The sequence below is a fragment of the Plectrocnemia conspersa genome, unplaced genomic scaffold (assembly GCF_051122295.1).
Source record: "Plectrocnemia conspersa isolate PC_06_02 unplaced genomic scaffold, ASM5112229v1 ptg000014l, whole genome shotgun sequence".
NCBI lineage: Eukaryota > Metazoa > Arthropoda > Insecta > Trichoptera > Polycentropodidae > Plectrocnemia > Plectrocnemia conspersa.
Genome location: NW_028277178.1, coordinates 29,572,509 through 29,596,596, shown reverse-complemented (window position 1 = coordinate 29,596,596; position 24,088 = coordinate 29,572,509). Strand labels below are relative to the sequence as shown.

General features: G+C 31.9%; 2 protein-coding genes across 8 annotated transcripts; both read left to right on the top strand.

Moving 5' to 3' along the window:
* Positions 1-1,831: 1,831 nt before the first annotated feature.
* On the top strand, positions 1,832-17,500 carry LOC148226755 (uncharacterized). Of its 7 annotated transcripts, none has more exons than XR_015812192.1 (7): positions 1,832-2,057; positions 12,173-12,331; positions 12,581-12,807; positions 12,882-16,323; positions 16,481-16,727; positions 16,796-17,194; positions 17,267-17,500. XR_015812192.1 is itself a non-coding variant. In XM_088203275.1 (7 exons), the coding sequence occupies exons 3-7, from the start codon at positions 12,196-12,198 to the stop codon at positions 17,311-17,313; spliced, it is 4,566 nt and encodes a 1,521-aa protein (XP_088059401.1). In that variant the 5' UTR covers positions 1,832-1,921; positions 1,999-2,057; positions 12,173-12,195; the 3' UTR covers positions 17,314-17,500. The 7 variants fall into 7 exon arrangements, 6 of the variants coding, with proteins under 6 accessions (XP_088059401.1, XP_088059405.1, XP_088059403.1 ...); XM_088203275.1 differs by having other exon boundaries at positions 1,832-1,921; positions 1,999-2,057; positions 16,481-17,194; XM_088203279.1 differs by having other exon boundaries at positions 12,882-13,056; positions 16,803-17,194.
* A 1,936-nt stretch (positions 17,501-19,436) lies between these two features.
* Positions 19,437-20,854, top strand: vnc (GNAT family N-acetyltransferase vnc). The gene is made up of 4 exons (XM_088203589.1): positions 19,437-19,579; positions 19,651-19,828; positions 19,938-20,086; positions 20,580-20,854. The coding sequence occupies exons 2-4, from the start codon at positions 19,669-19,671 to the stop codon at positions 20,790-20,792; spliced, it is 522 nt and encodes a 173-aa protein (XP_088059715.1). The 5' UTR covers positions 19,437-19,579; positions 19,651-19,668; the 3' UTR covers positions 20,793-20,854.
* Positions 20,855-24,088: the final 3,234 nt, after the last annotated feature.

Sequence of the window (24,088 nt, the reverse complement as noted above, 5' to 3'; positions counted from 1 at the left end):
ATGATCGGTAATTTAGCGTCCTTACTAGGAGTTTTTAATAATGTAACAAATTTAGGAACATAAAAACCGAATTTTGCCCAATAGGAGAGTGCAAAAAATAATTATCACTACTCAGAAGTCAAAAATGAACGTCAAAAGCAATAAAATCAGGCCGGCGCCGTCACAGTGGGAGCGACCGGTAATGAGCGTTCCCACTGTGATTTTTATAATAATAACATAAATCTAATGAGGAGCATAAAAACCAAATTTTGCCCAATAGGAGAGCGCAAAAAATAATTATCACTTCGCAGAAGTCAAAAATTCACGTCAAAAGCAATAAAATCGTGTCAGCGCCGTCACAGTGGGAGCAACCGGTAACGAGCGTTCCCACTGCGACTTTTATAATAATATTAAAAGTTTAATGAGGAGCATAAAACCAAATTTTGCCCAATAGGAGAGCGCAAAAAACAATTATCACTTCGCAGAAGTCAAAAATTCACGTCAAAAGCAATAAAATCGTGTCAGCGCCGTCGCAGTGGGAACGCTCGGTAACCCCACTGCGACAGCCCCGACACGATTTTATTGCTTTTGACGTGAATTTTTGACTTCTGAGAAGTGATAATTGTTTTTGCGCCCTCCTATTGACCAAAATTCGCTTTTAATACACGTTGATCAATACTTTCATATACGTCAGTAATAATATTTGGTAAGGATAGCTATCATATTTTTTAAATATAGTATAATATCAAAATGCAAAAAATAAATTTAAACACGGCCATACTAAATCACTTCCATGATTAAAATTAGATATATATAAAACCATTTGCTTTAAGATTGGAATAAAAGAGTATTTAGCTAAACTTATATCAAGCAGTGCAACCCTAAGGCGATCCTTAAAAGACTGAAAAACAGCCATTTCGTTTTAACTAGCTAAGTAGCCACTTAAAACATAAGAGTTCAACCTGTTCTTTAAAACGACTTGAAGACTACGTGGCAGTGTGGACGCAATCAATCACCACATTGCAAACCCTTTCCGAAGAATTCCAAAGTCTGGACAAGCAAAAAACTCGCTTTCGAAAATGCAACATCCGATTTCCTCCGAGGATGAGAGAGCAGACGGTCCACGGCACTTGAAGCAGACGGCCTCAGGCAAGAGACGGGCAGAGACGAGCAGACAGCCAGCGACTCAGACTATCTACCAGCAGTCATTCGGAGGAACCAGCCACGCGCCCTCACCGACAGACCAGAAGATCATTCCTGGAACTCTCAAACTACCAGCCGTTCGAAGAGTCACACCTGACACTTGCCGCACGCAGTCACAAGAGCCCAGAGCATCATCTACGGCCATCACCACCTGCGCCACCTTCACCTTCATCACCTCTAGGGCTACGCACTTTAAAAGGATATAAAAGAAAAATCACTGAAAGAGCTAATAACTTTACCAAATAGTGCATAACACAATTTTTTTACGAATTAGAAGAAATGCTGACAATTTATATCTGAAGAAGACAATATTTTTTAATTACCTCATTAATGTATTTGTAATATTCTTTAAAAATAAATTATTAAGTAGTATTATAATAACAAACATATTATATACAAATATATTTACTAAAACAACCGAATTTAAAAATCAACGGTATTTTCTATTACCATAACCATAAATTGAACAACGAGAAGATCGTTATTTATTGTAAAACCTGACATGTTTCATAAGAAAGCTACACTATATAAATTTTATTTTAATCCACAAACATTCACCTAGAACAATTATAACTGCCACACAGTTACGAGCGTTTAACTGTGACCAATTAGTTTTCTTTGGTTCGCTATCGGCTCGTTCGAGTGGCTCAGTGTGAATTCATCACTCGTCACTTGCACACATTCGCTTTAATATTTTCTTTTCACTTTTGATAAATAAACACTTCATGGTTATCGATATGTACGTACAATCAAACGTTTGATTATAATTGTATTTATAACAATAACAAAATCTAGTTTTTTATTTAACTAATCCAGTTAATCGATCGCTAATTAGCGAATCGGTTCATTCGATGCCATAGATGAAATTTACGAATGTGAGTATTAAAATTTATTTTTAAAGTTAAACTTAATATTTAATTTGTTAGTAGAATTAAAAATTTGCATCAATTATTAACGCCTTGCGTTGAGAAAAATCTCTAGAGCGGTCATGTTCGTAGCACTAAGCAGCGTGGTAACATATTTTTTTGTCATCGTTTTCAACATCAATGAATGATTATAATAAATCATGCTAACAATTGCTTCTCGTGACTATCATCAATGTCAAGGTATTGTTATCATGAATACAGCCTTTATTTTATTCATTATGAACAAACAAATTAATACTCGAAATCTTTTCATTAATTGTTAATAATAATTGCATCATAACACGACCATAATAATAGATATAGATGTTTAACAGTGTGAGATAAACATTTTTCTCTAATAAACACAGGGAATACGATACCAAGTCTCGTTAGGAGAAGCCATTAAATACGCAAAATTATTCACATTTTCCTTTTAGTATCGTTGAGAACAGAAGTACAAAGAATGATGAAAAAAAAATGAAACTTGTGAAAGATGCTTTAAAATATATTTTTATTTTCATCATTATGGCACCACGTTTTATTATAATATTATTTTACTGCAGGTGAATTTATAAAATGTTCAAAAGAGCGCCAGTAAATAATTCATTATGTCACGGTTTCATAAGTTCACTAAAATTAATGAAAAAGAATGGTCGATTTTATGGAAAAATATGCATTTCTTTGCGGAACAGTTAGCAGCATCTTTGCTATAAAATTTATTTTTTAAAAATCTGCATTATAAATGCATTTGAATTTTAGTATGGTAATTAATGTTTAGAGATAAATATAATTTAGTATGAATTAAGCTAGTAAGGCGATCTTTACAATGAAAATGTTATAAATATATTAAAGCAGAATAAATTTAAAAAAATCAAAAACATTTTTATTAATTATGTTTTTTAGCTGAAAAATATGTTTTATATTTATTATATATTGATGGTATATTCAACATATTTGTAATATCTCACACAATATTTAAAATATTGTTATAATACTATAAATTTAATTATTGATAAATATATTTTTAATTTCAAAAATTTCCTATACTTCTTATTATATGTTAAAAATATTCCCTTGAAATAAATTAAATATACTGACACTAATATAGTTTTTTGACTGACTTTCAACTAGTATCAAGCTGAGCCATGTGTGTATATTATATACATATGTCTCTAATAAGTAAAATCAATATTTTCAAAGTAATTTAATAGCAATATCAGTGTTTATCTTTAATGTAAAAAGTTTTACTCATTAAAAATTCTAAATAACTAATATGCCTGGGAATATGCTCAGGTAAATAGAAAACATTTAATAAATATTTTCTATTCTGTGGTGATTAAATAATTTAATTAAAAATTTTAAAATTGAGTTAAAACATAATTTGCGAAACTCTCTCCGAAATGTAGGATAGTTGGTCAACGCAATTAAAATGAATTTAATTGCTAAATACTCTAAATGATATGATAATATATAATAAAATACAATAAAATATATCAGAACGATAAGAAAAATAATTAAGTAATTAGTTTTCTACGTTATAAATAAATTTATGAGAAGCCTGAACGATGCATGTATTCAGTTGCTACACATTATTATATTTTTCAAGTCGTATCAAAGATCAAGTTGTACTCTAAGACTTTTCTAGGACTAAAGATCATCTCGGTAGAAAGGATTCGGAAAGGTCCTTATCCATTATATAGATGATTTAGGGCGGAACCAGACTCGTTGTTATAATAAAAATTAAAAATATTTTTTTACTGATTAATCAAAATCGGCTCAATTTTACAACATGAATGAATTTTATCGAACGGTCTAGATAAAATGCTACTATTTTTCAGTACTTAGTACAAGTTTGACTCAACACTTATTATTTCAATGCCAAGTAAAATAGTAACATGGGCAAGATCCGGGTCAAAAGACTTGCGGGAAGTGCTTAAATGTGTTCTGGCTCACATACCATCAAATAATTATGGCAGGCCTATTATACCCTCTAGTAAGCAATTATTTATTTATGATTTAGGGTGGAATCAGACTTTTTGTTATTATCTAATAAATATATTATTTGACTGTATACTGTATATATAAATTAAAAATCGCTAAAATTTGATATCAACGTTGGATTTGATCGAACGGTTGAAGTAAAAAAATCCTGTTTTTATCGGGCTTCTAAAGGTTATCTTAGTCAATTCGGCGTAGCTCGGCTTATTCTTAGTAAGAAATAAAATGGTAGATATAATAATATTTAAATATAGCAGTGTTCTGACTTATCATCAAGGAACGAACAGAAGGTTAATATCTCTTATAGTATTTGACCCTTTGACTAATGCTGATGATTAAGGGCGGAATCAAACGTCTAATATTATTCATATCTTAACATTTGACTTTCGCTTGTGTAGTAGCTTAATAATGCATTTCCTAATCGAGATATTTGGCACTAACCTTTGTTTTATGTATATTTCTTGAGAAATATACGTATTTTAAGTTAAAGTGAAGTTCACAACCTTCGTGAAAGTGCATCGAACTTGCTACTGAACGTCCGATGGAATATGCATAGCCACTTTTTGCCAAAGAAGAATTGTCTAATTCTTAGGTTATGCAAAGAATAAAAATATATTAATTTTATGGCTCTTTTAGCAAGTCTTAAGAAAACACTTTTTGTCACACGTTCAATACGACTGAGAAATATATCGTTTTCGTTGCGTAAAATAAGCGCAGAAGTTTTTTAACCTGTTTTAATTATATTTAACTTATGTGTAATCTATTTCAAATATACCAAACCTAAATAAATAGTATTAACACTTATCCTTTGATTTATGCAGTAAATACGTTCCAGAAAATATAGCGCAAATCGAGGCATATAAAAAATTGTATTAAAATGATCGAATAGTAAGCATTTGTATTTTTAACATTTCTGTAACTCATAAAGTAAACGAGAAAAATTTGCAGCGATACGCGTGCACTCCAAAAAGCAATCTAGGACACACTGCATAGGCAGTGGAAGAGGTTCAAGATGTAGGTCAAGTGCAGAAAGTAGAACTTTATATAGTGTAGTATTTAAAAAATGTTTTTTCCTAATCACGAAAAAGTAAAACCATGTAAATCAAGGGGTAAGTGTATATATCATTCTATGGTATATATAAACTCATTTATATCATACTACTAAATATAACACATATCCAACTACTCAATGAATGCATTGTCTATAAACTGTCATTATTTTTTTCTATATCAAGTTAAACGAAATATTTTATTAGAAATAATTTCAATGCTTCATGGTTTGTCCGCTTTTTGTGTTTCACTGTGGCTTATAAAAAGAATATATATATCTCTACTGATCGTTCACACTAAAGAAAGTGAAGGCGTGATTTGATATATTTATTTTAAGTATTAATTAAAGTATATTCAAACCGAATTTTGGTCAATAGAATAGCGTAAAAACAATTATTATTTCTCAGAAGTCAAAAATTCACGTCAAAAGCAATAAAATTGTGTCAGCGCCGTCGCAATGGGCGCTGGCACAAAATTAATGCTTTTGACGTGGATTTTTGACTTCTGAGAAGTGATAATTGTTTTTTGCGCTCTTTTATTAGTTAAATTTGGTTTATATGTTCATCATTACATTTGTAATATTATTATAAAAGTCGTAATGTGAATGCTAGATTACCGAGCGTTCTCACTATGCCGGCGACGGAACGACTTTATTGCTTTTGACGTGGATATTTGACTTTTGAGAAGTGATAATTGTTTTTTGCGCTCTTTAATTGGAAGAGCGCTGTTTCTACTGCTATACCACTAGTTTTAAGCTCATACCTAAAGTTTGCTCTTATTTGCTAATTTAAATTGAAATTAAGTTTCGATACTAAAATACAAGTTAAAAATGACATCATCATTTAAAACATTAAGTTCGTTATTTAAAAACAAAAAAAAATTTGCAACATAATATATCAGGTTTATCCATTAATCTTTGCGTTGTTTTTTTTCTTACACTTTTAAAAATGTATAATATTTTATAAATACACTATACAATCAGTAGACGTATTAATAATGCTATTTAATAACGGAATATTTTTCGTTTCGATATTTTCAACCCTGAATCAATCTCAGTTAAGATATATAATGCTTTATGAGTTTCAACTTGAGCATAATGCGACAATATTAGTTAGAAACATCTTTAATGCAATGGACAGAGATGCGATTATTTATAAAGTAGCAAATGTGGTTCTAAGAATTTAGTTCCGGGAATTGAAACTGAAATCTACGTAAAGGCGAGTAGTCCTTAGGGGTTGTTAGTGAGGATATTAGGGCTGCCATCAAAGCAGGTCCGAGATTAACGATACAGAAGCTAGCACAAAAGTTCAACGTGTCGGCTACGTCAGTTCAGAGACATTTAAAAAATTAGGAAAGGTGTTAATTTACAGAACATGGGTATCTCATAAATTGTCAGAACAACCTCGCGCAGAGAATCTCAATGATTCGGTGACAATTGCTCAGGACAGTTGCTCTCAGGACAATTGCTTTCACGGAAAATTGCACTCAGGGGCTATTGCTCTCGCGGACAATTGCCTTCGTGTTTTTTAAATTTGCTGCATTTTCATCAGGAGTAAAATTATTCATTTCTTTAAATATTTTAGTACGATAGACACATAGTGTGCTTATCTAATTAAAAAAGACCTTTCCATATAATTTAAAGAAAGGTAATTTTACACCAAGACAGCACTCCCTTCATTTATCCAAGAAGACGATAGAAAAATCAATAGATTTTATTTGGAACGCCTTTCTCACCCACGGTATTCCTTAGACATTGCTCCAAATGATTATCATATATTTAGATCCCTGCAACAGTTTTTAGATAAAAACAAATATTTTACCAAAACAGATATAAAAACGACATTAAAGAATTTATTGCTTCCAAAAATACGTTATTTTTCGAAACAGATATAAAAAAAATGATTAATATATGGATAATATTTTAATTTTTAACTCATTTAACCTTAATATATGTATATAAAAAATGTTTATAACTATAATTAACATACATGTCACAATAAATGTATCATTTTCTAATCTACAATGTATATAATATATACCATTTTAATAATAAGAAGTCGGATTTTGCTAGTCGGATTATATTCTGAATAAAAGGAAATTCAACCAATTTCAACCATTTGATAAATGTGCGATACTTTATTTTATTGTCCGCTTTGGTTCGCCAAATAATGGAAAATCGGTTTAGCGTTATCAGTTCCCCTGTGACAATAATTCGCGGAAAACTACTTGCAATAGCATATTTTCACAGCATTATAAACGCGGCCCATTTAATTTCGCATTGTGCCCTTAATAACACGCGACTGAATTACTTCCGGCGAAATGGGTCCGAAACCCGAGCCCTGCGTATGCCCATTGTATGCCTAGTTGATACATTAGCTCCGGTCAGATTATTATCACACTATGCACAAACAATGGCCAAGGTCCGGCTAACAATAATTGAAACAATATAACAACCCAGATAGCAATCGGTGCAAGGGATCGAATCTGATCTCAAGTCTAAAATTTAAGCATCTGGTTTCCAAAAGACTAGATCGGACCATACATAACTCTGATCATTCAGATTGATGGTCATTGAACGCTTAATATAATACATCAGAGAGCGATCGGTGCATGTAGTCGCTCGGAGCTCAGGTGACTGTTGAAAGTCAAGGGTTGAAATGTCTTAAAAGAGCACTTAGTTTAAAGTGCGAAACGAATGTCGCCTTATCAGGATTAAGACTGCGGGTGGATTTATGAGGAGATAACACTTAGGAGCGGGCGCTCCAGCATCCGGCTCGGAAAAGGTTTTATCGCGATTCGGCGGGTGGAAAACGCGAGAAAATCGCTTTTCCATTAAGCAAAAATGTTTTAAGTAGTAAAATGTATTCATCAGTTTACCTTGTTATCGACGATATCTGACTTGAATCTTAAACTGAGCGGACATTTTGGAAACTCCGAGCGTTGCATGGTTATACATGGTCGGTATTGAAATACGAATATTAGACTGAACTCATGACAACCAATAATAAGCTTTCTAAATATGGAGTTACAAAACGATATTTGAGCTAATGATAAATACGGTTAGGAGTCACACGAAATTCAGTGTCGTTTTGTTACTTAAACTTATATTTCAAAGCTCAATATATATTATAGATTAAAATACTTTTTTTATAGAAGCGTTGGGATACAATTCATTACATTCTCGGCTTTGCGTCTAGTCAATGAAGCACTTTTTAAAAATGCTAATAGGTGATCCAAATCGACAATCCGGTTCTACACGTCGATTTTTAACTGCAAGAGTCTCGATCGCGTCCCTTATTCTTGCCCGTCGCGGCCAGGACGTCATTTCAGATTTTTCTAAGGGGAACAAAAGTTGATATTATTTTTTATATTTCACTAAGATGCATTGTATTTTATTTTTCTGAATTCACGTCAAAACCAATAAAATCGTGCCGTCGCAGCCAATCAAAATGCCAATTAAAAAGAAATTAGCTAACTATCGATCACTTCTAATATCAAATAAATATACTCATACATTTTTTTTTAAATATAGCATAAATATAAACTTATAAACGTATATCTAAAATATATTCTATTTATTTTCACGACCAATTAACCTTTGCTATTTTATTCAGATGATAATATTTTAGACTGTATTATCAATTAAATTAAAATATGTTTATTTTTTTATTAAATTTTAAGTACATTTTTAGCACAACAACTTATGTGTATATGTGTTTTGTAATGATTATATATATAATATATACCAATATGTTTTATATATTTTGTTAAAACTATTTACATAAAATAATACATTTACCTGTCCTAGCTAAATAATATTACCTGACTAATAATGAATTGTTTCTAAATCTAAAGTTATTTTTGTTTGGAATATAAAACAATGAGTGGCAATTTACGTTAATATTCTGAGCATGTCCGCATATTTCTCTCATTTATTGTCAACCAATCTTTGCAATTATGATCTCTATTCAATAGTATACGAGACGTTCATATTTAATGGAGATCTCAATAGTTGTGAAGAATATAAATATAAAAGAACTTTGAGACAATACTACTGTCCGCAACAATGCATTGCATTAAAAATATACCGTAAAATAAAATAATAAAATATCGTACAATAGGTAATTATATTTACTCTTTTTAATAAACTATACGATTCAATAGCTTTATAACAATACAATAAAACGAGCTTATGCGTTAGTGAAATTTCCAATATTTTATGATTATGAAAGCAAGTGTAAGATATTGTCACTCTCAGTGAATCACTAAGTCGCAAACTTTATGCTGAAAATTTGTTTAAATACAATTTTCAAAGTTACTTTAAACTTCTCCAGCGCCAAAAATTAACTACTTCTGACAGTTTTTGTTTTAGATAATAACCAAGTCTGTGAAGTATGCTATTTATGTATATATAATATTTTATGAGAGTATATGTAAACACAAAATATAATCTAAACTATTTTATGCGGTTTCGTAATCAACCATTACGATATTAGGATATTGTACAAATGTTTATATTATACTATTATAATCTTATCAGCGAGATTATTAAACTAAATATAAATATGAACGTATGTTTATATTGAGGTACTTTAATCAAAAAGTTTATGACCTAAATTCTTTATGCTAAATCTTAATTCTCTTTATTCTGAAACAATTATCAATTAATAAATTTCATGCTTCAAAAAATTATTATGATTTATTAAGCGAATAAATAACACTAACGGAAAAAATTACAAAAATTAAATTTATTTTATTACAATCCAATTAAGTGCCACTTAACTTTTGCATAGATAAATCAAAATAGCCATAATTAATTGTATTAAAAAAAGTAAAAAACAGTAACTTTTTAATCGAAAGCAAATATTTATTATATCTATTAAATAAAAACCTCATTAGAAATATTTTCTTCTGCGTCTAGTTTCTCTGATAAAGTGAAAATAAATAAGTACTATAGCAATCTAGAACAATATTATTTTATTATCAATATCATATGTGTCCATAAACACTTAATTTACATATAATAAAAAAGAGTAAAGATATTATACTAGGTTTTTTAAGATAGCATTTATAGTTTTAATAAAATCCATTTATACTCTTCAAACACTCTTTCACTACTGTATTGTTTTAACTGTTAGATTAATCTCCTTGCTCTCTTTTCATATATTTTTACATCGTTTCCTGTATCGCAAATATGAGAGTAATAAAATAACAAGTAAAAATAAAAATCTGTTTCCACCCCTCAAATTGTCGCATTGGTTAAATAGTCATGAGTAGGAAGGTTAATTAAACAACTAACAAAGAATTAAATAAACTAAGAACTTTTTTTGCCTGTCTTTGTACATTTTTTTTTAATATCTAAATTATTTTTAACTGCCCTGAGCAAATTATAATTAAAAGGAGCAAGGTCTGAAAAATATGGTGGATGCATAATAGTACCCAAATTCCTTTTATATTATTATTATTGTTGATAATAAACTGTAGTAATATTTATTTATTATTATTATATTGATTTGATGTGAAAGTTTAAACATTTTTTTATGATGATAACAATATATTTTTTTCCTTTAAATTGATAAGTGATATCTATCTTTAAACAATTATATTGTACAAAAGACACTTCCTTGCTACTTTCTGCTCAATTCTGATAATATTTAATAGTTAATATTTTGACATAAAAAATCAGTGAAATATTTTTTTTTTCTCTGAATTGATAAATAAAATCCTTAACAATTCTATTGTAAATATTCTATTATAAAATCCTTAACAATTCTATTGTATAAGGATAAGAGACACTTCATTGTTGTTTTCTGCTCATTTTTGGCTTTGTCAACGACCAGTAGAACACCATATATGTAATTAAATATATACAAAATAAAAATGTAATACTTTTATCTATTTCACTGATTTTTTAATGGAAAGTCAAAATATTAACTATTACATGTCATTAAAAATTAGCAGAAAGTAGCAAGGAAATGTCCATTATACAATAGAATTAAATTAAAAACAGATATTATTTATCAATCATCATAAAACAATGTCAAAACTTTTGCATCAAACCAATATAAAACTACAGTAAATTAACAACAATATTAATAATATAAAAATCAGACTAACATGCAAATCTTACATAATAATTTTATAATTTATGTAATTAAATGTATGCAAAATGAAAATTTATTACTTTTAAAATACTTTTAACCTATCACTGATTTTTTGAATGGAAAGTTATAATATGAACTATTATATATTAATACATAACAATACAATACGAATATCTGTTTCAATACTAAAGAAAAAAATAGTATAAAACTGTTATTTATTTAGTCTTCAAAACCTCACAACAGTTATTGTATTACAAAACAAGTTATAAGCAGCCTTTATCCTATTCGTTTTTAATGGATTCTATTGACACTCCATTATTTCACAGATGAATATGAAAAATGTGATTTGCTACAAACACTTTGCTAGAATTTTGTTACTTAACAACTACTCGACTTAAAATATTTTGAAATATTACTAATTTAACCGTTAATTTTTCACACACTGAGAATAATGAAGTACAAAAAAACTTAAAATATGTCGAGGCGGATATTTTTGACTAATTTATACATATGTTTTGCATAGCTTTGAACTTGAAGTAGTGCCATTAAACGTAAGTAATTAACTAACGGTATTATTACCATTACTGTGCAACGATCTCGAAGTTTTGTTCTTAAGATACACGCGTAATTCGATAAGGATTATCGTATGACTAAAGGTGTTTGCCTATCCATATTGTATGCTAGTGTAACTCGAGCTCGTTTAGTTCGCCTTCAGCTCTCCGTTATTATCGATGTGCATTAAAGTTAAACATGTAATAATACAAAATGCAAATAGACGAAATTGAATCTGAATCATCTTCGGGATCAGAACCCGACGATGAAGAAAATTATGCGCAATATTCTACGAGCTTGTATCTCGAAAATCAAGGTTGTGTCGCATTTAAGCAAATTGAATTAGCAAAAATGTGTATATGTATATTCTATCTTCGACAGCACAATCATCTCGATCTGATTCAATGTGGTACCTAACGATAGAGACCCTCGGAACTGCCTTGAAAATTTTTACACCAGCTGCGATTCTATCATGGCTCTACCGACACGATTCGTTCATCTCTAAAATAATTCAACAATGCGACAAAACCATCAAATCAGGTTAGTATCAGATAAGCAGTATTGATATGGCCTAATTAAATACATGAATATTTATGCCTGTCTTGAATTAATAAAAAAATATATACCCACATTTTACAACGCAAATATGCGTGCGGGTTTCTGATATGAAATATTCATGAGCTGAACCCTTCGCAAAAAATAATATAAAAGAGCTCTCAAGATCCGAAAATTCAAGTGAGGCACTGCGACAACGTGCGGTATTAATTAAGCAAAAATAACATGTTTCAGTCTTATACCGCGAGAATTCTGATGAACCGGACGAGGTACTAAAATGGCTTCAAGAAATACTGCCACAAGATCGTAGAATCGCGTCTTTGGATACAATATGGGCTAATGGATCTGTTGTGTGTGATATTGTACAATCTATGGTGCCGGGTTCTTGTCCTGGACATCATGATAATGTCGATTTTAGTCATGGACAAAGATTAGCAGAACAATATTTAGGAATTACGCCAGTTTGTATTATATTTTTATTATTATACATATTGCGCATTTTTTTGGTATACTCATTTTTTTTTGTGTTTTTCAGGTGTTTTCAAGCGAAGATCTTTCTCAAACTGCACTAACAACTTATAACGAATGCAAGCTGTCGCATTTTTTGAATTCTATTAAAGAAGCTTTAGGTCAACTTAGTCCGCCCATTTCTAGAGCCGGTTCTCCTATTTTAAATGTTCAAGCTTATACTTTGGATTACGTGGCAAGAGGTATGGGTCTTGTTACTGCTACTCAAAATAAAAAGGCTACTTTTTATGTCTATCCTACGGCTCAACAAGCGATTGAACCGGGAGACATATCGATTCAGATCAAAGGTCCGAACGGATGCTATGGATCCACACTAGTGCCAGCAATTTATGGAAAGACTCATATAATCCGCAGTGTATTTATGAATCTTGGAAGTGAACAATGCGGTATTATTAAGAATAACATTGATCGGAATTATTTTTTAGCAAAAATCGCTAATGATATCGACGTCAATGTAATTGTATTTAGCGATAAAGTTAAAATAAGTTACGTTCCTACAATTTGTGGGTGTCATGAGTTATCTTTGATCAGCAAAGGGTGTCATGTTATAGGATCACCTTTCAGAATAAGTGTTGAAGAATATTCCGGTACGTTTGAAATAAACAGTTTCTTTGATGATGATTTAATCGATAAAGAACTGCAAAAGAGTGATAAAAAGGTCGTATTTAGAATCGTCGATTTTGTGACTGAAAAAATGCTACTCAAAGAAGATGGCTCTCTGGAACAAATATCCAGCGAAGACGCCGCAGCTTTGATACATAAAGTCGAATCGATGGAGAATATGTCTCTGGAATGCCTCGACTTGAACATATATTCCGAACCGGATCTCATAGATAAAACGTGCGTGAAAATCAGATTCGTTTCATTTGCGAGAAAGGTTTTGTTGATACTGCGCATATGTAGAGAGCTGAAAGAGATGGCGTCCAAGAGGAAAAAAAATGTCGATAGTAAGGAGAATATATCGACGCCGGATATTATAAATTCCACGCTCAAGGAACGTTGCCCGGAGGAGCTAGTTTGCGAATTGAAGTCTGCCAAAGAACTACGGAAACAATATAAAAATAAACTCTCGAGCTTCAACCAAACGACTGATAAAGAAGTTTTATTCCACACACTAGATAATATAGTCGAATCGGAAGTCGCCTGTCCAATATCAACTTCAGTTGATATTATTGTATCTTCGTTCGATGACGATGAAGAGGAAGATATAGAATATATAACACCGATTGAAAGACCTAAAACTCCGTTCGATAGACCTAAAACTCCCGTGATCAAGATTTTATTAGGCGATGAAGAAGACACCACAGAAAAATTTCATGGTTTTGATATAAACAAATACGAAGGGCGCTTTGATTCATTGACTATGGAATATAACGATGAACATCCTAATATACATTTATTTCAGGATCTGAAGAGCGAAGATATGAGCACACATATAAATAGTACATCGTCAATTAACTTTCATATCGGAGAACCAGTTAGTTTTGTGCGCACGGTTGGATTATCAAACGCTGAGGAAGATATGGATAGTATCATTTCAGCGCCGAATCTCGAAGAAGCATTGCATAAGTTTGATATTAAAATGCAAAATAATAACGAATCCCATTTGGAAAATTCTTTAGTGATCGCAACACCGTTCGAGCAAATGACCGATAGTGAAATATTAAAAATGTTCGAAGAACCTTCTGATGATTTTACTACAAAAATAAGCAATGCCGTAAAGATCACTAGAAGCAGTAGCGCAGATACTTGGGATTCGGCATATGTTAGCATAGATGATGTGAATAGTTCGCCAGAGGAGAATAAAAGTCCACAGAAATTTTTCAATGACGTTGATTTTTCTAAAATGGGTCCGGCTGAGCGTGAGCTATGGGAATCCATGACAGAAAACGACATAATCAAAGAAAGCGATTACAATTCTATTAATCTAATACATACGAACAATGCGAAGAAGCACGCTTTTAAGTATCGCATCACGAGCATATCGCCGATAATTGAAAATGATATATGCGACGAAAGCAACGACGACGTGTTCGTCGACAATAAGAACGGTACACCACACGATGGTGAAAGTGATGGTTCGGCGTCTGATCGATCAGCAGACGTGAATCTATCACATGAAAACGCAGAACCAAAATTGATTTCGTCAATTCAGACTCAATCTGAATTAAAAGATGTAAATCAAATTGATTTAAATATAAACGATAAGACTAATGTTAAAAAAACTTTTCGATTATCAAAGAGCATATCTGAAAAGAAAGTATATTGGGACGAGAAGATAAACAATGTACTAAATAGTGGCGATTTTATGAACAATAAAACTAAATCAAAATCAATAGATATTAATAAAAATGATATAAAACAATGCGCTGAAGTAAAAGTATACAATTTAAGTGAGACGTGTGATGAAGTTGACTTAAATGATAAACTTGTAACAAAGTGGAAGAAATATTGGGATGAAAAAATAGAAAAATCACCTTCACCGGACTCAAACACAAAGTATATTCATAATCATTTATTGAAGAACAGAAAATATCTCGTCTCGCCGGATGAAGACAGCGCTGAAGAAAACGAAATGAACCATAAAAGTGACCGTGTAAAATATTCACATGTGGAAGAGTTAGAGAATAATATACTAATTAACAATTCTAATTCGAAAGTGAACACAGACAAACTCGATTACAAAGAACATTCAAGAATAATTAAAAATCTCTCTGAAAGAATAGACAGATACTTGGATACGATAACTACTCCTTCGCCGTATATAACTGATTTAGATGAAACAAGATTTTCAACTCCTGATACCATGATATTAAAAGAAGAAGAAAATCCAATAAATCAAAAATCTGACGATAGTCTATCTGTTAAAAAGTTAAAAGAAATATTCAATAAAAAATCTGAGGCTCGCGATTCGTTCATAAAAAACAAATCTAAAACTGTAGACTTTCCAATGACATCATCCATCAAAAAATTAAAAAAATACTTCTCGATTGACTCAATTCCTACGATGAAAGATATTAATATAAATTGCTTTTATAAGACTGAAAACAACAACAAGAACGAAGATAAGATTATCAATAATGAAATAGGAATACAAAAATGTACTTCTACTGATTCAATACCAACGCTTTCAGAAAAGAAAGCAATCATAGAATTGCATCTAAAAAATATGCAAGATAAAATTAAGAAGAACAGTAACTCTAAAAGCACGCCAAATTTACATTCATCAATCACAACTTATGATGATAAAATTGTACCAATAAATAAAACCAAAGAAGACCGAGTTGAAATCAAGCAAGTTTCAGTGCCTATTAGTAGTATAGTTGCGCAATTTGAAAAGTGTTTGAAGCAATCAAAAGACACCGTTTTGCAGAATAGCACTGTTGAAAAAATGAATAATAGCAGAAGTTTAGAACAGCCAAAATTATCGGATGCCGTTAGCCTTGTAGGTTAGTACAAACGTACCACAAATACACACAAAGGCATCATCAAGTTCATTTAATCATATCGTACCATTTATATTAATTCATTATACATAACACTAATGTGTATAATATTATTTATTCAATTGCTTCGAATCTAATAAGGCTTCATGCTTCGTTTCAGGTACCACGTTATTAAAAAAAGAACCTGCCACTTTACCAATATCCAATTTGATCGAAGAGACTAGCATACCAAATAAAGACGAATTCATTCAATCAGATAAATATAAGGAACGGTTTCAAAAAGCTAAATTATTCTTTCAAAACTTGGACGGATCACAGAAGAACGTACCAGAAAACCCAAAACCACTGAACGAATGTGAAAAAATTCTACTCGGAATAGCATCGGAGCAAAAGCAACGTAACAAACCGTACAAGTCTTGCAACGATATTAACGTTTATCAAAACATTGAATCAATCAATAATAAGCGTAACAAAGTTTTCAGAAAGACCAGACAGAAAGCATTCTCCGCACCGACGTCAGACACTGAATACGAATATCAAAAATACATGAAAGGGGCGCAACTGATGAAAATATCGGAAAAGTTTTTAGTCAAAGACCTATTTAGAGACGTTGCTGGAGAATCTAATAAAATGGGATTCGGTTCTTTCAGGGGCATTCCGCATAAAAGTGCAGTTTTAGCAGCGTTCAAGTCTATGGAAAACGTCGATCAGATCACGTCTTATGAATACAGCAATTCGCAAATGATTGGTGAGAGTCAAGTATATGAACAATTGAAGGATATTGATGAAGCGAAATCAGAGTTCACATCGTCTGGATTGATTCTTAGAAAGGATTTTCTAAAACTGCAGCGATCGAGAAGAAACAGTGCACCTGGTGGTTCATTCATACATTCTGCTGTATACATAAATTCTTAACTGTTAATAATGCGTTTTTAATGGTTTTCAGAATTTTATAGTGGCATGAATTTTATATGTTCTAGTCAGCATTATTGAAAACATAATTTAACACAGAACAAATAACATGAATTATTTTTTAGAAACTCAATCTGTATTATTTACGTACTTATAACATAAGATTATCGTTATAAATATTTATTGTATTACTCATAAGTATTATTTACAAAAATATGTAAAACAAGTAATTATGTTGTAAATAAAAAGTATTCATATAAATGAAAAACCATGTTATTTTATTAATATTTTTATCTATTATACATAATATTATTACTAACCTACCATTATAATAAGAAAGTAATCACACTATGAAAGTACATATTTTAATTTCGACTTTTTAAAACCAAACCGAGTAAGAGAAGTAGGTTTAAGAGAAGTATTTCTTTGCTATGGTACTGTCGAGACAGCTCTTGGCTTACAACATAACACTACAGAGTAAACACTTTTCATCGACTCCTCAAAAGTGAGTTTGAAAACTGTTTTGATTCACAATAGAAATTCTCAACCATCCATACCATTGGCCATGCAGCAAATATGAAAGAGACGTGCGACAATATGAAGTTGCTGTTGACAAAAATTGAGTATGAAAAATACAGATGGAAAATATGTGGCGACTTAAAAGTATTAGTCTCGGTTTGCAAATGGGATACACGAAAAATTGTTGTTTTCTGTGTGAGTTGGATAGTAGGGACAGGAAAATTCATTACACCAGTGGCCTGCCAAAGAGCACCTTATCCCTGACGCAAAGAATTTTCACCATTTTCCTCTAGTCAAATCTGATATCCTTTTTGCACCCTAACACATTAAATTTGGCTTAATAAAAAACTTTGTCATAAGCTCGCCTAAAGATAGATATGGAATAAAGTACTTGAAGAAAAAGTTTCCCAAGATCAGCGATGCAAAAATAAAAGAATGATTCTTTGTGGGACCACAAATAAGAATTTCAATTTAGTGTTGGGATAGTTTGAGCTAGACGCTTGATAAGCCTTCAAGAACGTTGTCAAAAACTTCTTTGAAAACCATAAAAGTGAAGACTACATATCAGCATTGTGTCCGAAATGCTCGCGGCCTACAAATATATGAGCAGGCCTACCGAGAAGGGAGAGGAGAGAGGACAAATTACAGACAGAGATCGCATCTCACATATTGCTCCATAGTGTGTCTGCGTTTATATTTATTATAGCATGAAAAGGGTTATCTATCATTATTTATTTAGGAAATTATATTACAATGTTAAAAAATATATAAAATGCCATTTGTATCATGTTGTTTTCTCAGGGGCCGGGTTCACTCTCGGCGAATCTGGATATGAGATGTAATAAGTCTTTAAAAATCCACTTTCTACACTTTCATCTTAATTTTTTCCCTGAAAATTTGGGTGATGTCAGCGATGAACACGGAGAGCGCTTTCATCAGGATATTGCGGCTATAGAGAAGCGGTTCCAAGGAAAATGGAGCCTATCTATGCTAGGCGACTATTGCTGGAAGTAGCAGAGAGATTCTTAAGCTACGTACAAACGCAAATCAAAATTAAGAGTATTTGCCATACTATGAAACAATTATGTTATGAAACTTTGTAAAATAGAAAAATAACTGCCTTCTAATACAATTTTTTTTCGTATCATACATAAGCATATTAAATACTTTCCGAAAAATGCATTTAAACTGAAAGGATTACACATTCGTCAAAGTTTGTCGATCAGTGCAATTCATCAGAAATGGTAAGACTCCTTCGGAGGCCCTGAGGTGAGTACCTCCCCCATCTATGAGTCAATCTTCCACTGCTTAAGCCTCAATATATATGAAAATCAATACACTCAACTTATTTTTTTCACGTTACTATTATTTTTCTATATTGTATTTTGAATTTTATTCAATTGTTTGGTAATTTTATTTGATGTAAAAAGAGAAATTGCACGTTCGCAAACGCTCATCCTTATGTTCGCGATTACCCCAATGTCATATGCGCCATGCGCGAGATCCTATTAGCGGCGGTGTCGGCTGGAGCTTTATTGTTAGCTCTACTGCTGCTTGTAGCGATCGGTGAGTATTCTACACCCTAGATCGGTTCGTGATGAACCACTCGATGATCACATGGTGAAATAATATCCTATTTATGTTTGTAATGTACATTTTTAACGCTCCGCCCGATGACATTTCAGGCTGGTATTTGGTTTGGAAGTGCTTTTTGTCTCGTTTCCGTTTCGTACGTGAGCTTCTGGGAGGCTCCGCCGAAGCAGCTCCTAACGAAAACGAAAGCGCCCAAGAGGGTCGACCCCGCACCAAGAAAGTACGAAGGGAATAGGTATCGTATTATCCTATACTTTGTTCACTTTTCACTACCTTCGTCCACTCAGTTATCTGAATTGGTTTCAGAATAGCAACGCATTCAAGATGAATATCCGTTGCGCTCGTCCAGATGATCTCATGAACATGCAGCATTGCAATTTGCTATGCTTACCCGAAAACTATCAAATGAAATATTATTTTTATCACGGTCTATCGTGGCCACGGCTCAGCTATATTGCAGAAGATGAAAGCGGCCATATTGTCGGTACGTATTTTGATTAGGCTATCCAAACCTTCCAAATTTATTACAAATTTGAAAACCTGTACTATTTTTTATATGAAAATACCGATTGATAATTACTGTTATGTTGCAGGATATGTGCTGGCAAAGATGGAAGAAGACAGCGAGGACAACAAACACGGCCATATAACATCGTTGGCTGTCAAGAGATCGCATAGGCGTTTAGGTCTTGCCCAAAAGTTAATGAATCAAGCGTCGCAAGCCATGGTGGAGTGCTTCCAGGTAATTAATATATAAAAAACACATGTAACACATGTAGTTAGTTACAAATCAAATTGTTTAGTATTAAACTAGTTTCAATTTATTTATCATAAAAAGAAGTATAATCTATTGGGTGGATTCTGAACATTTTTTTGTATACCACTGGTACCTCAACTTACAAACATAATTTGTTTCTGACATTGAATACATAAATACTGAAATATATACATGCGCCATTCTTTGCGCTGTTTCTCAGATAAATGTGATGTAGTAACAATAAACACCGCTCAGATAAATAGTTTCGGCGTGTGCTTTTAAGCACAGTGCATCACGGTTCGTGTCTCCAATCTAGTTTCATATATAGAGGTCAAAATGAGGTATGAAAAAAGTCCATATGCGAAGCAGTTTTTAAGTTGAGGTACCACTATAATATACTACAAAATTTTAACAATTTTCCATGCATTATAATTATAGAATCTATCTATCTGGAATAATAAAAATGTTTTTTTGTCAGGCAAAGTACGTTTCGTTACACGTGAGGAAAAGTAACAGAGCTGCGTTGAATCTATACACGAATTCGCTTCAATTCAAAGTGATCGATATTGAGCCCAAGTATTATGCTGATGGCGAAGATGCTTACTCGATGCAGAGAGATTTGAGTACCTTCGCAACTGAAAGTACAGATTTGGAAATCAAATCGGAATCCACTGTTATATCACAGTGCTAATTTAATAATGCTATTGCGTCTTTTTGTAAATTATTGAATAAAGGAGATTTCGTGAATAGTCATATGTTTATTATTCTATTTTTGTTTAGTTATTAAAAAACGTTCATTAAATCGAGGGATTTAGGTTTTTTGTATGTCAACGTACATATCTTTGAGAATGGGACAGTATGACAAAGGCGTTGCAAATGACTGCTTTATAAATTTGGTTGACTACGCAACAAAAATCAATTACACTACAACAATTTTACACATTTTTGCTATAAAGATCTTAGGCAGCTCGTAGTATCCTTGAATTGTTTCTATAGCATAGATCTTGTTCTAGGTTGAAATAGTGAAATTCAAGATTTTTGTATTTTCTTTGAAATAAAGAAGATATTAGTGAACAAACTACTATTAAGCAAAGAGGCTTAAATTCATATTTATTTTTTGTCAAAGGAAAAAATTGTGGGCTCTTATTCTTCAAACTCGCGTTAATGACTGACTAAAAATGATCATTTATAAACTAGACAGCAGTGTAAAAGATGAGAGCACACAAAGCTTTCGTTACGTCTAGAAAAAAAGAATTTCACATTAATAATACGCAATTATTCTCCGATGCATTGAAAGAATATTTCTTTGCTGCGAAACAATATATTACCAGAAGACACGAGTTCAGTAAAGACAAAATATTCCCGTTGCACAATTCGACCGTGGAAAGAGATCAATTAAACAAATTTTACTTTCTAGAGGCGTATACATATTTCGTTTGTTGATGAAACGATTGCAACAATTGACTGGAATGTCGCTGCATGTTTGTGATTCGTCAACTAGCTTTGCAAGCCCTAATACTCAATGCTGGTATCCAACGAGGAGAAGGCAAACACGGTCAGAGATGACTCGAGGCCAGAGAGGGACTCCCGGAGACTAACACTACAACAGATAGGAACTTACCTCCACTACACCGTCGCTGCCACAACTACAAGACCTCCGAGGATTTTCCACTGACACCATCCCTTCGCCAACTTCTCCACCACCGCTCGGAGAATAACGATCTCGCCCATCATATCATAATTCATCGCAATATGTAATATTAACCAATAAAGTTTCCAACGGCGTCTTTTTGGCTGCGTAGTTACACCTTTTACGGTAAGCAAACCTTAAAAAACAATAACAATAAATATATTTAATATACATATACATATATACGCAATACTTTACTGTATTACATACATCTTTTAATTCATAAAAAATTCTCAAGAAATGAAAATCAGAGTGCCTAATTGAAAGGGTTGACTTATTATGTATCAATGTATGATTAATAACCACAGGTTTTGCTAAGTATTCTCAATTTAAATCCTGAATCAGATTTTATATTTCTAAAAATATATGTTCTTTTTCTAAACCTGTCAAACCACCCAACTAGCGTCAAATTTACCATCGCTTTCAACAACTTCTTCCAATTTTTTTAAACGAGCAAATATTTTTAAGGCTTTTTGTTTAATGAATTCATATTCCAACTTTTACCATTTACCCGTGCAACTCGTCTCATGGATTCAGAGGATTCGATGATGGCTTTGTCTTTAATTTTTTACTGTTTCGTTGAATTTTATGAATCGTCGCTTCGTGTAGATTAAATTTTCTGTAAATTCAACATTTCATTATAAATAAAATTTTCTTGAAATTGAATATTTCATTATAGATTAAATTTTCTTGAAATTCAATATTATTATAAATTCAAATTCTTATCATTTCACTGCATGTTACACCAAGAAAATTTGGCAGCACGTATTTCCATCGGCGAGTAGATGCTGTGATGAAAACTGGCATAAATATAGTGAATTACATCCGAGCACAACGACATAGAAAATTTTAGTCTTTTGCAAAAAATGAACAGTAATTATAACAATGTTCTTTTAGATACCTCGGTACGATGGCTAAGCAGAGGGAAATGTCTGGAACGATTTTGATCTTTACGGTAAGAAATTATTTTGTTTTAACATGAGAACAATAAAATTTACAGAGTTTACAGGGTGAAAATAAAATCATGTCACAAATGGCGAATAAATTATTTGCTTTTGAAAGAAAATACACATGTATTGTGAGAAATGCTACCTAATTTTCCAACCCTAATGATATTGACATTTCTCCGAAAAATTATATAGTAATTTTAAATTATTTAAGAATTAATTATCTAAGAATTTAACACTAGATTTCAAGATTTAAGAAAAATCAAGAAATATCTGTTGCTTACAGAAAATACCTAGCACTTGGAATTTAAAATATTGAACAACTAGCAGTATTGAGATTTGATTATGCAATGTTATTTGACGAAATCATCGAGCTTAAAAACAATACGAATCTGAAAGCAATTTTTAAAGAAAATAGGGAGATAGAGGAGTATGCTGAATATTGGAAAGTGATACTTGAAAAATACGAGACTACAATATTGTACCCAACTACTGCTCACATTGTTCGCCCCAATGTATTTTTGTGAATCATCTTATTTTAAAATTAAATATGCAAAGAATATCTCACCATTATGATGAATGAAGAGCACTAATAACTACACCTGATTTGTCTAAAATAACTAAAATTTTGTTTCAATGTAATTTTTTTAATAAACAAATAAATAAATAATTTTGAATATGTTGGATACATTTGAATTTTTGTTCATTTATACTTATATATTGTTTTGTTTGTCGTGCAGCCCGCGTAACATAGCAAACAACTGTGCTTGGCCTAAAACATTTCATAGTCGATCTAAAACATTTATTTTTTCTTCTTAGGAAATAGCTTTCTTGCTATATTTGTTTTTATTCTCGTTGTTAAACATAGACTATAAGTAAAAATAAAATAAATAATAATAGCAGCTAATAAATTAATTGGTGATTTTATTTATATAGAAAGTTGATAATTCCTACTGTATCACTCAAAGCTCAGGACACAAGACCATACCGGATGGCAGATAAAGACAATCATAGACAAAGGATACAGAATGTATCGAATACATGTGGTGTGAGAGGAGCGAGCAATGTAGTAATCAAAGGCCATACCATACCAAATCGTTTTAGTGAGGGAGTGTGACATAGTTCGTTCTCTCGGGGAGTGGGAACGTGTCGTTGGGGATAAATCGCAGCTATTCTTAGAGATAGTGCTCGCAGGGAGCGTGTTCTCTAGGAGTCTACTGTATCATTATCGAGCAGTGCTTCAGTCTAGCAGCAAACGAGTATTGCATATCTATAATTGAATGCAGAAGAACTCCAAATTAAACCACAACACTCTTAAAAACCTACCACAGGACGAAATCAATGGGGACT